Here is a 16,752-nt window from a genome sequence, read left to right on the forward strand (position 1 = left end):
CCTTGTGCCCATCCTTCTTCCCTCCCAGCCCGCCTTGGGTCAAAGCCAGGAACCAGAGAGCTGGGCTGTCGCCTATGCTGCTGTCACCAGAGGAGAGCAAAGTCACTGTGGCCACAGCAACGGACGCAGGCAGGCAACAGGCTGAAGGCCCCCACAATGGCCCATGGCCCTGGCTGAGTAGCCTCTGGTGTCTCACCCTGTCCAAGGCTCTCCGTGCAGAAAGCTCCAGCTGGCCGAAATCCATGGAACTGAGCAAGGTGGGGCAGGCCAGGCACACAGCCCTTGGCACCCCATCAAATAGGACTCAAGGATGGAGGCATACACTCCTGCTGGCCACGGCCTGGCACAGCCTCCCAGGCAGGGCCCAGGGCCAGAAGTGAAGGCCAATCATCCAGCCTTAACATCTGGCCCGGAAATGAGTCTCCAACAGCATCAGGCTCTGGTCTGTGTCAAAATCCAGATGTCAGGACCTCCTGGGCCAAATCCAGGGCTCCTGGGTTCTGAGGCCAAAGATCCACTGGCGGTGGGTCCCCCTCGCTCCCTCTTGGGCTCCATTCCTCCCAGGGCCCTAAGAAGAGACTTCAGGCCAAGCATCCCCCTGTAGAAACAGGGTAGAGCGTTCCCTCCCACCCCATTCTCTCTGTCTGTAGTGTTTTTATTATACAAGTATAACAGACACGAATGCTCAGTTGCACTCAGCAAAGAGTGGCAAGAAATGTCCTACGTGCATTTTTCTATATTGGAGGGAATTGCTAGGAGTGCCCTGGCCCACGTTGACTCCTCATCGGTTTCCCACGGCCAGGCCACATCCCACCTCCTGTGAACAGGCTTTGGGCCTCCACCATCCCCCCATGAGAGGAAGCCCCCAGCTCCCTTCCCTAGGGGACAGCCCCACTTACGCTTCTTCTCCTCACTACACCAACTCATAACAAGCCTCAGGCATCCCTGAAGCACGAGTCTGTCACTTCTCCTGAGCCCCCCTGCACAGGGCCTGGCCCCCATCATCTCCCATGTTTGGCTCATGCCTCTGCTCCTACAATTACAGAGCCAGTCCTGCTCTAAATCAGTCACACCCTGGCTTGCCATGTAGGGAAATGCCAGCCCACCACTTGCTTCTGCGCTGAGACCTCTTGCCAAGGCAAGCACACAGATCCACTGCACTCCCAGTGGTGGTGTGGGACGTCATTGTTTGCACGTACCCCATCTTACTCAGCACAGTGCCCTGTCGGAGGTGGCGTCTCATTTCCCAGGGTTACGCACATTGTGGGGTTTTTCTGATGGTTTCCTTAGACTAAATTCCTGAGGGCTGAGTTGTGGGACCAAAGAACAGGTCCACTTTTAGGACTTGGCTTCAGTCCACAACTGGAAGGGCCGTGTGGCAGCACCCTTGCCAAGGCCAACTCATAGTCCCACCTCTCCAGAGGGTCCCACTTGGCCTCCAAAGTCCGGGGTCTCACCCTCTCAGGTTTTCCCTCCTGAGCCTGGGGGAGTGGTCTCCTCCTTATCCAGACAAAACCTCTCCCAGGGCCTCTATCTGACCCCAGATAGAGCCTTCTTTCTTCCTTTCTTCCCCCTTCAAAGGCTTCCAGCTCCACCCCGACTCTCTGCCGAGAGTAAGTGGGACACCAGGTGGGCACCTGGAGCCTGGCTGAGTCCAGGCTTCACCTTTCCCCCCGAGCCCCACGTGGCTAAGGGACGGTTGTGCCTGGCCCCCTAAAAAAGGACCACGTTTGTCTTGGGAGAGGGAGCGACCAAAAAACCTTCGGGGCGGGGTGCCTTGTTGGGTTGGCAACCAGGCTGCATGCCACAGCATGCCAGTGCTCCAGTGGCAGGTCCCACACGGCCAGCCCACTGGCTCTCAAATTCCCAGGTTGATGTGGCACTGCCCGCCACCCTCTGCCACCTCCCGAGGGCACAAGAGGTGAAGTCTTTACATAGGGAGCCTTCCTACTTTACTTTTCTGAATCGAGTAAAATACACATAAAATCGGTCATGTTAATCATTTTAAATCATCTCTAGAACTTTTAACACTTCCCATTTTTCCCTTCCCTTTGCCATTGGAGTTATTTTAGTTTGCTTGTCTTTTTGTTTGCTTGCTTGCTTCTAGGAGTTTGACTATTGTAGATAATTCATATCAATGCAGTCTTGTAATACATGTCCTTTTTTATCGGCATATCTCACTTGGCATCACATCTTCAAGGTTCATTCATGCTGTAATGAATGTCAGAAATTCCTTTTTTTTTTTTTTTTAAAGATTTGTTTATTTATTTGAAAGACAGAATGGCAAAGAAAGAGGGACAGGAGCCCAAGTATTTGAGACATCATTTGCTGCCTTCCCAGGCACATTAGCAGGGAGCTGGATTGGAAGCAGAGCAGCCAGCACTCAGATAAGGGATGCTCATGTCACAGGTGGGGCTTAACCTGCTGCACCACAACACCTGCCCCAACTCCCTACTGTAATTTCTTTGGGGCGTACACCTGGAACTGGAATTGTTGGAACACATGGTAATTCTCTGTTCATTTTTTTGAGAAATTACCATACCATTTTCCACAAGGGCTGCATCATTTTATATTCCCACCAGCAATGCATAAGATTCCAATTCCTGGATGTGAAGGCGATCTGGCTGCGACATTTGTCACCCCATTGATCACCAGGGTTGATTCGGCTGATCTGGCTGGCTAGGCGGGTGTCCCCTTCCTCCCTCACCACTCCATGTGCATCCCTCCCGAAGCTGCACACTCGGACGAAGAGGACGACCTTCCCCGCTAGAGGAGGACCGGTCTTCGGTCAAGGGTATACGAGTAGCTGCGCTCCCCTGCTAGAACCTCCAAACAAGCTCTCAAGATTCCAATTCCTGCACATCACTGTCATCATTTATTCATTTTATTTTTTTTAAGATTTATTTTATTTATTTGAAAGAATTACAGAAAGAGATAGAGACAGAGAAAGAGAGAGGTCTTCCATCTGCTGGTTCACTCCCCAGATGGCCACAACAGCCGGAGCTGAGCTGATCCGAAGCCAGGAGCCAGGAGCTTCCTCCAGGTCTCCCATATGAGTGCAGGGGCCCAAGGACTTGGGCCATCTTCTTCTGCTTTCCCAGGCTATAGTAGACAGCTGGATCGGAAGTGGAGCAGCCGGGAACCGGCACTTATATGGGATGCTGGCGCTTCAGGCCAGGGATTTAACCTGCTGTGCCACAGCGCCGGCCCCCTACTTATTCATTTTAAAACAACACCAGCACAGACATTCAGCCTGGTAGCTAAGGTGTCCACATTTCACATCAGATTACCGGAGTCTGACACTGGGCTCTGGCTCCTGACTGCAGCTTCCTGTGAATGCAGACCCTGGGAGGCAGTGGCGAAGGCTCAAGTAGCTCAGTTCCTGACACCCATGTGGGAGACTGGAATTGTGTTCCTGGTTTCTGGCTTTGGCCTCTTGTGCTTTCTCTTTCTCTCTGCCTCTCAAATACACTTTTTAAAAGTTAAAATAGACAATTTTAATGAGTCTGTTTGAGATTTTTGCCTTTTTACTGGGAGACTTCTTTTTCTCCTAAAGACGTATTTCTTTTATTATAATTTTTTATTTGCAAGGCACAGTTACAGGCGGGGGGGGGGGGGGGAGAGAATTTTCCATCCATTGGTTTACTCCTCAAATGGTCTCCATAGCAAGGGCTGGGGCAGACCAAAGCCACGAGCTTCTTACAGGTCTCCCACATGGATTCAGGGGCCCTAGCACTTGGGTTATCCTCTGCTGCTTTCCCAAGCACATTAGCAGGGAGCTGGATGGGAAGTGGAGCAGCCAGGACACAAACAGGCACCCATATTGGAAGCAGGCACCACAGGTGCAGTTTTACCTGCCACACCACAGCACCAGCCCCAGGGAACTTCTTAAGATGAGGAAGTCCCAGGTCCTTTTGTGGCAGGGTGGATGATTCAGCTGGAAAAAACCTGGGTATGGAGGTGGCTCCTCACCACCCTTGAGCCTTCCTCCATCTCCCAAAAGCTGTGCAGAGACTCAACCACCCAGCTGCCAGCCACTGTGCTTCTCCCGCAGGTCCCTTGGCTACTCTTGAGCCTGCTGAGCTTTGTAAGGATGCCCAGGAAAGCCCAGGAGACAGCAGGTGAGAGGAAGAAGACTGGAGACAGGCAGGCGCTTCTGCAGGGCAGAGTGGGCAAGGGCAGAAAGGGCATGATGCCCTGACCCTGCACGGGCAATGGACATCAGCAGCAACATCCCAGCCCCTCTCCCAGTGATGCTCAGGGAAGCCCTGGGAGCGAGGACCAACAGCAGGGAGGGATGGTCACAAATGAAGACCCAGAGATAAAGCGACTTCCAGCAAGACCCAGGGAAAGGTTAGCCCCAGCGGCATGAGGAAAGTCTAAGACCATGGTGCTTCCTACAGGCAGAAGCACAGAAGTGTGGGGAGACCAACGATGGATTCTGGGAGCCTAAGACCAAAGTCAACCCAAAGAGGAGAACTGACTTACCCAGAGTCACACAGTGAGTGGGAGGGCTGAGGATGCCAGGGCTATGGCCACTGTTGGTGTGGCTTCCTCCCGGTTGACATCCCAGGCTCCCTGTCTGGTGACCTGATACCCTTTCTGTCCATATTATACCACGGTATCCTCACATCCTGTCTACCTCTCGGCGGCGGCCCTGGCACCCATCCTCCTGATGTGCAAATGGCCTGGGAGTGCCATGTTCCTTGGGTTTCTGGTGCATTGACCCTGGGGCCTCAGGATCACCCCTGTTCTGCAGACTCCTAGGCCTCACAGCCCGGGTCCAGGGCCTGAAGCCCAGATGAAGGCAGCAGCCACATTTCCTGTCGGGGACTCTGCCAAAGCAGGAAATGAGCCTGGTCTGGCACGACCAGCTCAGCCAACAGATCTCATTTCCTTTCTGCCGGGGTAAGAAGTTCCAGCTCTAGGGAAAAACTAGGAATGCTTGAACTCCCACCTCCTGCAAGAACTAAGAGGCAGGGAGCTGAGCCGGCTGGAAACCTGGGCAGAGGAATGTGGTCATCCTGCACCTCCCACTCAGAGCAGCCAACTCTGCAGGCCTGGGGGGTTCCCATCCTCACACCTCCACAGGCACCCAGCCCTGGGAACCACCCCCCCTGTTGATTTGGCCCCCAGAAAGAGGTGGGACGTGGGGGATCAGGGTCCACCAAATCCACTCTCCCAACTCCTAAGCACTGCCTGGTTCCATCGTGGATCTGGGTCCTGTGTGAACTAGCAAAGGAAAGATGGCATTTCTGGAGAAACTGGCTCTGGAGGGGACCGCTGAGGCTGGGATCAAGGACTGTGAAGACCCACCAGCAGCAGAACACAGAGGGGAGGGAGCAGCGTTAGGCTGCAAGGAAGCCGTGGGTGAGATCAGCCAGGGGCTGCCCAGGGCTGCGACCCACCACAGGCCAACTGTCAGCCAGCCACCAACTGCTGCGTTGTGGGCTGCAGTCTGGGAGACACACAGCTGGGGCACGCTGCCGCTGGCGAGGGCCTCTTCCACCCCTAGTGGTTTCCTTATTGCTAGGGGTTTTTACCAGGGGCTTCCTTATTGCCAGGGCCCCAGGCGACCTCCAGAGAAATGGCCAAGCCTGTGAGCCTGTCCTTGGCCCCCTCCTGCCCCGTCCTTGGAGCACAGCAGTGGGAGGTCGGCGTCAGGGACCTGGGTAACCGCTAAGACCCCTTTTAAGGGCATCTGATTAAATTTTCTGGGACAAGGGCCGGCGCCGCGGCTCACTAGGCTAATCCTCCGCCTAGTGGCGCCGGCACACCGGGTTCTAGTCCCGGTCGGGGCGCCGGATTCTGTCCCGGTTGCCCCTCTTCCAGGCCAGCCCTTTGCTGTGGCCCGGGAGTGCAGTGGAGGATGGCCCAGGTGCTTGGGCCCTGCACCCCATGGGAGACCAGGATAAGTACCTGGCTCCTGCCATCGGATCAGCGCGGTGCGCCGGCCGCAGCGTGCCGGCCGCGGCGGCCATTGGAGGGTGAACCAACGGCAAAGGAAGACCTTTTTCTCTGTCTCTCTCTCTCACTGTCCACTCTACCTGTCAACAAAAACAAAAAAATTTCTGGGACAAGAAGCTTTAGTTGATTTTATTTTTGTTTGAAAGGCAGAGTGACAGAGAAAGAGATCTCTTCCATCCCCTTGTTTAACTTGCCAAACACTGGCAACAGTCAGAACCAGTCCAGGCTGAAGCCAGGAGCCTAGAACTCCCTCCAGATCTCCCATGTGGGTGGTGGGGATCCGAGTACTTGGGCCATCACCTGCTGCCTCCCATGGTGCACATCAGCAGGAAGTTGGCTCATTAGGCAGGCGCCCCAATATGGGACGCTGGCACCCAAAGCAGCAGCTTCACCTGCTGTGCCCCAAGGCCTGCCCCAGAGAACACTTATTTTAGATAATACCATTTAAGTTACATTATGAGCAACTTGTGCAAAGAATTTTTAAAAAATATTTATCTATGTATTTGGGAGGCTGAGGGGGGGGGAGGGAGAGGAGGAGAGAGAAGGAGAGGGGAGGGGAGGAGGAGAGAGGAGAAAAGGAGAGGAGAGGAGAAAGAAATCCTATCCACTGGTTTACTCCCTAAAATGCCCTTACTGGGCCAACGCTGGAAGCCAGACATTCAAGCCTTCCATACGGGTTGCAGGAACCCAATCATCTGAGCCATCACCACTGTCTCCCCAGAGTGTGCATTAGCAGGAAGCTGGGGTCAGGAGTGGAGGTGGGTACTGAACCTAGGTACCCCAACATGAGATGAGCAGACATCCTAACCAGTGTATGACCAGCTAGGCCAAACGTCCATCCTGGCTCGGAGACTTGCATCTGAACTGTGCTGGCCCCAACTGTTGAAAGCAGTAGAACGTGGCTTGAGAAGTATTGGTAGAAATTCTACCTTGAAATGGCACCGGCTACTGGACAGAGAGAACCTGGGAGGGATCAGCCACTGTCACCTCTCGTAAGCCCCTGCTCTTCTGTAGGAAGGGAATAATACCATGTGGAAAACAAGGCTTCGACTCCAGGGATGCCCGCCCTGTCCCTGGGTGGTGCACAGCCAGGCAAGACACCACATCATCCCAGGTGCCCCAACACCCCACCCCTGGAGGGAGGCGATCTCTGCTTCCCACAGATCTCCCGGCAGGCAGCTCCTGCTCCGGGAGAGCCTTAACCCACTGCGTGAGAAAAACACGAACCACCTACAGTTACAAAGATAGGGTCATTTATTCATGTTATATTACTGGATTTTAAAGGCAAAAATACAATTCTGTTTTGAACACCAAGGTCAGACACTCCCCTTCCTCCCCTTCCCCACCCCACCCCACCCTGGGCTTACAATGGTAAATACACACATTGCATCTGTGGGAAATCAAATGACACAGCACAACAGGTCTCTAGGACACAGATACCGTCCTCTGGGCCACCCCCTGCCCACTCCAAAGTCGGTGGAGACCCAGGCCCAGAGAGCATGGCATATTCTTCACCTTCCTGTGCCACCTCTGCCCTCGGCGCTTGCCCAAAGGCCACCTTGCACCGGGATGGGGAGAAAGAGAGAAAGGCACAGCAGGGACAGCGTGGTGGTGAAGGTCACGCTTCCTGACCCCGCGACCCTGCAATCCCCTGTGAGCAAACATGGCCCGCAGCGCCTCTGGCCAAGGCCAACGTGCCCAGCAGAGACCCAGGACAGCACTGGAAGGCTGGCACACAGGGCAGCAGGAGCAGCAGAACTCTCCTTGGTTCTGAAAACGAACCACATACTGGACATGATTGAAAATCAACAGGCACAAAGGAAAAGGTAGAGATTTACAGGTCAAGGCAGTCATCAGGAAGTTCCCGCTCGGGGCATCTGACCCTTTCTTTTAAGGCACTTTGGCAAAGTCAGGGTCTGGGGACAGAGAGAGAGAGGCCTTCACTCTTTGCATTTCCCAAAGCTCGCTCTCATTCCTAGTTTTACTACCACGGTGATGAAGGAACGAGAAACTGACAGAAGAAATACTCTTTGCATAGCCCAGCTGCGGCTGCAGTGGAAAATAATTTTCAACCAATACCAAGGCTTTTGGAAACAGAACCAAAAGTTCGCATCTGAGATGCTCAAAGGAATAAAGGCACAGGTTAAGACTGGGGCTGGGCACCAGCTCAGCCTCCACACTGAGGGCAGTGGGGCCCAGGGCGGTGGCTGGGGGTCCAGGCTGCCACCCTGGAGGCAGGCGGCTGTACCCGGGCACCTTGGCCTGGGTGCTCAGTGGTAGGAAGTGCCTCTGATGTCCTATCCATCTCACAGCAGAAGTGGCCTTCCGTGAAGCACCTGTGGGTTAGCTCACAGCGAGGTGGGAGCACCTGCGAAAAACCCAGGGGGGACAGGAGGTGGGAGGCCCCCTTACAGTTCTCAGGACGGGGTGGGGAGGTGGGTTCAGCTAAACTTTTTTCCAGATCGTAATTCAAAGGCACATTCGTGCTGGAGGATGAATAGTCTGTTTGATCCTGAGTGCCATGGGTGAGAGGCAAAGGAACGTGAAGGGAGGAGGAGGAAGGAGAGAGGCAGGGCCCGAGAGAAAGGGGAGGCAGGAGGAGGACTGGGAATGCGGGGGGGGGGGGCAAGGGTGGGAGTGGAGGCGCCCCAGGGAGGCCCCCGCCGGAGCCAGAGCGGAGGTGGAGGCGCCAGGCGCTGAGGGTTGGGAAACACCCTGGTAGCTGTTAGTTACAGCCCACAGCCAGGGCCCTGAGGGGTCAATCGGAAGCGGCTGAGGTTCCCGCCACCCTGCCCACCTGGGGAGGGCGGGGGAAGTGGGCAGCTGTGCCAGGGAAAGCAGAGGCTCCTGTCTCCCAGGTCTCTCTGCCCCAGGTCTGGCACAAGAGTGCTGACCGGGAGGCTTTGCGCTCGTCAAGGGCCCCGAAGGTGACTTTGCTCCGCACAAAAAAACCTGGCCTGCAGCTGCATCAGAGGCCCATTTGTGGCCATGACAACATAATTATTTTTTTAATCCCCTAAAAAAAAAAGTTCAATCCCGTCCCCACATTTAAAACACCACAATAAAAATACATAGGAAATTCAAGTTTACATAGCATGCTCAGAAAAATAAATTGTCATGACTTAACGCTAAAGAGCCTAGGCAGATTTGGATCAACACTTAATCACACTAGATCACAAGCAGAACTCGATTTGTTCTTTCTTTAAAATACTACAAACTGCTACTTAAAAAAAAAGTCTTTACATTCAGAAATCCATCGGGAGATAGGCCACTGAGAACAGCCATGGCTTTTGCTCTGATGGCTAAAGTCGCCTTGGAATTCACACTCGAGCAGGATCAAATGTCCAAGGCTTAGAATTCTGCTGAGAAGAGACTCCACACACAGGGACTGTAATGGCTGCCCACCACTGAAGGACGGTGGTGGGGAGGGGACAAATGAAAATGTTACAGATTTTGTGTTTTTCCATTAAAAATGTGACAACCACAACCACACACACACAAGGACAACCAAAAAATAGCACATCGATGCAGTTTCAGCAGCAGTCAGCCATTCTTGATGAAGTAGGAAGCACACCACCAGTAATTCTCAGCCATTTCCAAACAACCGAGCAGTCCTCCGGCTGGGAGTGAGCTCCACGGTCCCCGCATTTGGGGCCGCACAAGGTTCTGCCTCTCTACGGTGACACCATGAGTCGGTCAAACTCCCTCACCCCTCCAAAACAAAACAGAAAGGCCGACAGCTTCTACACTGACAAACACCTGATAGAGCGAAGAAGTCACATGCCCAGCCACACTGGGGGAACATTTCCCACTGGTCCTGGTCATCTGGAGAGGCTTCTAGATGCTGAGCGCAGGGCACCTGTTGCTCAGACGGCTACAAACCAAGAGGGGCCAGCCCAACAGAGAATGGCAGAGACCCAGCAGTGGTCTCCGGCCATCTTCAGGTCTCTCATTAGTGTGCCACGACGCTAGCTTGGTGTCCCGATGTCCACTGTGATTTTGGTGTACAACGGGTTTCTCTGTATGTCCAGCACCTGGTAGGTGAGTGAGTTCAAGCCGTCGGAGCGCATCGTCTCCTTAGTGTGTGCGATGCGGTCAAACCTGCAGGAAGAGCACAAGGGCGAGGGGGCGGCGTCAACACACAAGCCCCGCCCCTGTCCGGCCCCGCCTCTGCCGCACTCGCAGAGCTTCCCTCCCGCCGCCTGCCCAGCGCTAAGGCGGAAAGAACTTGTAAAAGGACATAGACTGCACCTCTGAGGGTTGGGTTCATTCTTCTTGTCTCTTGAGTGGCGGATCATGCGACACCTCCCAACTACAGCATTTGGGCGAGATATGGACATGCCTCTGAAAACTAACCTGCAAAGAGTGAAGGGACAAGTCAGGAGCACAGAGAGGCCAGCGCTGGAGCCCGGGGCCCCGCCCTGCTCCGCTCGCTGTTCTCCGACACACGGCCCTCCCACCCCGGCTCCACGTCCTTTCACGACTGCGTCTGCAGCTCGTGGTGTCCACACTGGAGGTTGTCTGCCCCCCCTCCCACCATAGGACATGGGCTTTCTGTGGCCAGGGGGAAGATGAGGCTGGGGGCACAGAGGAAGAAGTAAGTAACTGCCGGGGTAAGAATGAACTGGAGCTCCTAGCTCCAGCCTGGCTCAGTCCTGAATGTTGTGGCCATTTGGGGAGTGAACCAACGATGGAAGACCTCCCTCTCTGTGTCTCTCCCTGTTTCTGTAACTCTGCCTTTCAAAAAAAAAAAAAAAAAATGCAGATGACACAGCGAGCATGGGGACCTCAGAGATCAATAGAGGCTTCCAGCAACAGCCATGCCCCCCCCCTTTAAGATTTATTTTATTTATTTGAAAGGCGGAGTTACAGAGAGAGAGGTCAGTCTTTCAACTGTTGGTTCACTGCCCAGATGGCCTCAACGGCTAGAGATGGGCCAATCTGAAGCCAGGAGCTTCTTCCAGGTCTTCCACATGGGTGCAGGGGCCCAAGGACTTGAGCCATCTTCTACTGCTTTCCCAGGCTATTAGAGAACTGGATGGGAAGTGGAGCAGCCAGGACTTGAACCAGCGCTCATATGGGATGCTGGCACAGCAGGCCTGGGCTTTAACCCACTATACTACAGCGCTGGCCCCTCTGTGCCCTTCTGAGACCTGAAAGGGTCTGGACAGGCAGGGGCAGGAGCTGAGGCAGAAAAGGAGGGCAAAGGCTAAAGCGTCTGGAGCAGCCTGCCTGCCTGCCATGTTTCCCCAGCGGCTTTGGCCACGCCCAGATCTCTCTGGCAGGGAGTTCTAGACCAGAGGGCAGAGAACAGAACAAGAGGCAGCCAGCACAAGGCAGGGGGGTCTCTGATGGTCCAAGGAAAAGGAGTGAGGACCAAAATGCAAGCCTGGACAGCAGGAACTCCCACGAGAGGGAGGACTGGCTGATCCTGGACGAGGCAGGGGCTGGGGCTCCTGTGAGCACTGATCCCGGAGCCCTGCTCAGGGGCAGGAGGGGCATGGGAGGAGCTACAGACTTTATCTCTTGAGAAAGGCGCCTCACCCATCCTTCTCAGCTGCTGCGTTCCAGTCCTCACTGCCCCCTCCCTCCCTGGAACTGTTCTGGCCACTCAGCTCCATGGGATCATCTGGGCCCTGCACACTATGACACTGGTCCAGGCTGCTTGCCCGGGACATGGCTCCGTGGACGCAGGTTTGTTTCTGTCTTACCCTTATATCCGGGCTCCAGTCGCCCTCCCTCACTGGACTTGCGTGGCACAATGCCCTGTATGCCCCAGAGGATAATGAACCCACGTGCTTTAAAACTCGAGTTCTCCTTAAAGCCTGTGTTAAGACTTGGGTCTGTGTCAAGTTTTCATACAAAGGTAAACCTCAAATGACTTGAGTGTCATTCTGACAGATACCGTCTAGTTAATTGAACAAATTAATTTCAATTCAGGAAATGTACATCAGGGAGTATTCTGGATTCAAACTCAGGAGTTCAGGATGGCTTCCAGAGGGAGAAGGGATTCCTGCCTCTGGCTGGTGGGCTTGAAGCAAGCCTCTGTACCAGGGAGGCCTGAGCAGCAGGTGGTTTCCAACACCACTGGGGGGTGGGGGTAGGGTGGTTTACCACCTACGGCGACAGCCTACACCATAAAGGGTGTCCAGCTTAGAAACAGCTCTGGGCCGCAAATGAGGTGGGACATTGTCAGGACCAGGTGGCCCTCAGCATTCATTATACTACTTCACCTTCTTCTATGTATATTACAAATACTGCAGGGGCCGGCGCTGTGGCGCAGCGGGATAACGCCCTGGCCTGAAGCGCTGGCATCCCATATGGGCGCAGGTTCAAGTCCTGGCTGCTCCACTTCTGATCCAGCTCTCTGCTATGGCCTGGGAAAGCAGTAGAAGATGGCCCAAGTTCTTGGGCCCCTGCATCCACATGGGAGATCTGGAAGAAACTCCTGGCTCCTGGCTTTGGATCGGCACAGCTCCAGCCATTGTGGCCAACTAGGGAGTGAACCATTTGATGGAAGACCTCCCTCCCTCCCTCCCTCCCTCTGTGTGTGTGTGTGTGTGTGTGTAACTCTTTCAAATAATAAATAAATCTTTAAAAAAAATTCTGCAAAATAACAGCACAGCACAGGGGTTGGTGTTTGGGTGCAGTGGGTTAAGCTGCTGCCTATGATGTTGGATCCTATATCACAGCATCAGTTCAAGTCCTAACTACTCTTGTTTCCAGAATCACTCCCTGCTAACTTACCTGGGAAAGCAGCAGAGAAGAAGGTCCAAGTGCTTGGGCCCCTGCCACCCAAGTGGGAGACTCAGATGGAGTTCTGGGCTCCTCGCTTCAGCCTGCCCCAACCCTGGCCATTACAGCCATTTGGGGAGTGAACCAGAGATCTCTAACTCTGCCTTTCAAGTAAATCATTCAATCTTAAACAACAAAAACTATATAGCACAACAACTTTGTGACGAAAGTGAGGCTTCTGCCCAGGAAAATTTGACACCGGAAAGGAAGCACACAGAGAGGTCATGCTGACAAAGACATATGCTTGTTCCTTCACTACAAAGTGGCATGCGGCAAGTCAGAGGAAACACAGCCCCCCATTTGGCTCCCAGGTTACATCTTCCCAGGCTGACCCAAAACCCCAGGTGCTCATTTTCCTAAAGCACGCTCCTCTCCCTGGTACCTACAGGAATTCAGTACCTGTAAGCTGGGGCTGGATGGGGGCTGTCCCCTGCTCGGGGGTAACCCATGCAGGATGACCAAGCGCTGGTTTAAACGCTGGAAGTGAAGGTTGGCAGGGGAGGCCAGATGGAAGCTGTGACCCTTACCTGTTAAAAATGTCATCATCTTCTCCTCCCCAGCCCCAGTAATTATTAGGAAATCCGTTGATGGCGAGAAACTGGTCTTTACTCAGAGCCGAGACACCTCCGAAATACTGCACATAAGGTAGGCTAGGGAAAAACACAAACAGAAGACCCGTGGTCAGCAGGTTCTGACTTCCCAAAGGAAGCCTGCTGAGGACACACGCTTTCCAAGTGATGCTTCACTCTCTGGAACTTTTTCATGGCGTTCTCAGGTGTTTTCTTTTAAACCAAGGCTCAGATGTCTCAGAGAAGACACCGATAGCAGAAAGTAGAGTCTTCCTCTTTCCAAGAACACAGTGTTGCTTCTTCGTTTATCAGGAAAACCAGCTGGTGACAAAGTGGGTGTAAGCCCGGGTCACCCACAGAGGCCTACAAGTCTGCTTCCCACGTGCTGTGCCCCTACAAACAAAGTCCTTACCCAGAGGTCCTGGAATCCCAGGCGGTCTTACGGTCCCCCCATGCCAATCCTGCGCTGCCCCTGGCCCCACATACCAATCTACCTCTCACCTTCCAAGGGCGCGCTGGCTTGAACCCTGCCCCAACAGTCGAGGCAGCGCTTCTGAAAATCTGCCACAAAAAAAACATTTCTTTGAGATTTCTACTTTATCTTGATTTAGCAAAATGCGTTATGGTCAGTCAGTTCTTACATATTTCTAAGTGGAGGGCATCTGGGCCCTCCTTCCTCTAAAGCTTTTTGTGTTTCAGTGGTTATGAGCGGCAGACTTCCGAGGGACACAGAGGAAGAACCAGGACATAGGGCAGGCGGTTGACACAGTGGTCCAGCTGCCTGGGACACTCGTGCATCCCAGATCTGATGCCTGGGATCGAGTCCCACCTCTGCTTCCAGTCCAGCTTCCTGCTGGTGCATCCTGCAGGGCAGCACACAATGGCTCAGGTGCTTGGGCCCTTGCCAACCATGTAGGAGACCTAGAGAGTGCCTGGCTCTTGCCTGTGGCCTGGTCCAGCCCTGGCTATTGCAGGTATTAGGGGAGTGAACCAGTGGGCAGAAGATCAACCAATCAATCTCTCTCCCCGCCACTCCTGGGCAAAAATAAATAAATGAAACATTAAACAAAATGTGCCACAAAGGCCATGCAAAGGTCTTCCTGTGGGTCCTCTCAAGGCTACAGTTCTGTGCCAACCTCGAGTGCAGCTCCAAACCATACCTGGGCTTATTCTGGACCTCACGGAGACCAAAACCCACTACACAAATTAAGAAAAACTCTTAACTTCAGGGGGAAGTTATCTAAACCATACGAAAATGAAGATCTAATTATTCTTTTAGAACATACTCTAGAATTCTGACTGCAAGTATCCACAAGCAAAGATCCCTTGGGGCCTGCTTCAATGGGTCAAAGGTAATCCATTTGCAATCAGGCGTCACTGCTCGGGTGCCAAGTCATCCGCCTGCTGGCAGATCTCACACTGCTTTCCACACCCGACATGTGAGGCTTTCAGCGAGAGGTAGCCAGACCAACAAAGCTTTTTGATAATCAGTGTTTTCAAGCAAACAGATTCTTAGCCGCTTCAAAGGAAAGTACCTGCCCCATCCCCCAGACCTGACTGGCTCTCTCCCTTTAAGGTAGAAAGTCTAGGGTCTGAACACCTTTGATATGGAGGAAACTCATCAAATGGTTCTCCATTCGTCTCTCTGAGCGACTAGAGGAACAAAAAGCTGTGTTTAAACAACAGGAGAGGCCAGCGCCGTGGCTCACTTGGTTAATCCTCCACCTCCAGCGCCGGCATCCCAGATGGGTGCTGGGTTCTAGTCCCGGTTGCTCCCCTTTCAGTCCAGCTCTCTGCTGTGGCCCTGGAAGGCGGTGGAGGATGGCCCAAGTGCTTGGGACCTGCACCTGCATGGGGACCAGGAGGAAGCACCTGGCTTCTGGCTTCAGATCAGTGCAGTGCCGGCAGTAGCAGCCATTGTGGGGGTGAATCAGTGGAAGGAAGACCTTTCTCTCTGTCTCTCTCTCCCACTGTCTAACTCTGTCAAAAAAAAAAAAAAAAAAAAAAAGCCAACTGAGGTATGGGACTGGGCCTAAACCAGGGTGCCTAGCACTCAGAGTCCCTGCCTGCCGCCCCGGGTTTACCTGAAGCAAGGAAGGGAAACGTTATGCTGTTTGACTGACAGGCAATTTAAATTGATTTTACGTTAATACAAACATGGATATATGATGGAACAAAAATGCAAATTTATCTACTTGCTTATTTTTTAGCATAAAAACAAGGGACTTCCAGACCATTTTTCCACCCAAGACCATACGCTCTGGATTATTCCCTGACCCCTGGGGACAGCTGCCAGCTGCCTTTCGCTACGAGCATTTTGGTGTCGAAAGCTCGGCTGGAACTGATGTTCCTTCTTTTTTTTTTTTTTTTTTTTTTTTGACAGGCAGAGTGGACAGTGAGAGAGAGAGACAGAGAGAAAGGTCTTCCTTTGCCGTTGGTTCACCCTCCAATGGCCGCCGCGGCTGGCGCGCTGCGGCCGGCGCACCGCGCTGATCCGATGGCAGGAGCCAGGAGCCAGGTGCTTTTCCTGGTCTCCCATGGGGTGCAGGGCCCAAGCACCTGGGCCATCCTCCACTGCACTCCCTGGCCACAGCAGAGGGCTGGCCTGGAAGAGGGGCAACCGGGACAGAATCCGGCGCCCCGACCGGGACTAGAACCCGGTGTGCCGGCGCCGCTAGGCGGAGGATTAGCCTAGTGAGCCGCGGCGCCGGCCCGATGTTCCTTCTTAAAAGTCCCAAGGGACATGTGCTGTGGTATCGGAGCTTGAGCATTCCAACTGGCTTCCCAGACCAAGTGGGGCGGTGGAGGGAAGACAGCAAAGAAATATAGCATCTGTTTGGAGCTGAAACACGAGAGCCCTCCCCAATGTTCAAACTGTTCTTGGGCATCTCCAGATTCCTCCTCTCTTCTCAAACAGTAACTGCTTCTGACTTCAAAGGCACCCATTTCTCACAGGAGCCCTGTTCCCTGGAGCCTCACGACCACAACAAACCAGAGAGATAGAGAAACACATAGGGCACCGACTTTGGCTGCATATCTCTTACCTAAACCCAAACTTATCCATCGCAACAGAAATGTGCCGCGGCTGGGAGAAGCACCGGTAGGCGTTATGGTCGTCCATGGGAATGAGGTCCACGTCACTGAACACGAAGCAGTTGTAGTCATAGTCCTTCAAGGCCTCCTGAAAGCCAATGTTGAGGAGCTTGGCGCGATTGAACATGGAGTCTCCTGCCTGGCACAGAAACAAAGGGAAAAGCCACATCATGACACGTGAAGGCCCCGGGCAGAACACTCATGGGACCAACGACTTGCCCTCTGCACGTGGTCACCAGTCTGTCTTACGTGATGCATCAATACCCAGCTGGCGGTCCCACCACCAGGAGTTCATCCCGCAGAAGGCGTCGCACGTGCACAAGTCACT

General features: G+C 53.7%; 1 protein-coding gene across 2 annotated transcripts in view; it reads right to left on the reverse strand.

Annotated features, from left to right (window-relative positions):
• Positions 1-8,937: 8,937 nt before the first annotated feature.
• B4GALT1 (beta-1,4-galactosyltransferase 1) overlaps positions 8,938-16,752 on the reverse strand; it is a 52,351-nt gene continuing 44,536 nt past the window's right edge. Inside the window, exons 3-6 of one of the 2 annotated variants that reach the window (XM_002708032.5) lie at positions 16,376-16,563; positions 13,290-13,412; positions 10,219-10,323; positions 8,938-10,068 (exon numbers count right to left, since the gene is read on the reverse strand). In XM_002708032.5, the coding sequence (XP_002708078.1) occupies positions 9,936-10,068; positions 10,219-10,323; positions 13,290-13,412; positions 16,376-16,563 (549 nt within the window). In that variant the 3' untranslated portion in view covers positions 8,938-9,935. The remainder of the gene's footprint in view (positions 10,069-10,218; positions 10,324-13,289; positions 13,413-16,375; positions 16,564-16,752) is intronic. The other variant, XM_008248551.4, reaches the window with a different exon arrangement.

The sequence above is a fragment of the Oryctolagus cuniculus genome, chromosome 1 (genome assembly GCF_964237555.1).
Source record: "Oryctolagus cuniculus chromosome 1, mOryCun1.1, whole genome shotgun sequence".
Taxonomy (NCBI): Eukaryota; Metazoa; Chordata; class Mammalia; order Lagomorpha; family Leporidae; genus Oryctolagus; species Oryctolagus cuniculus.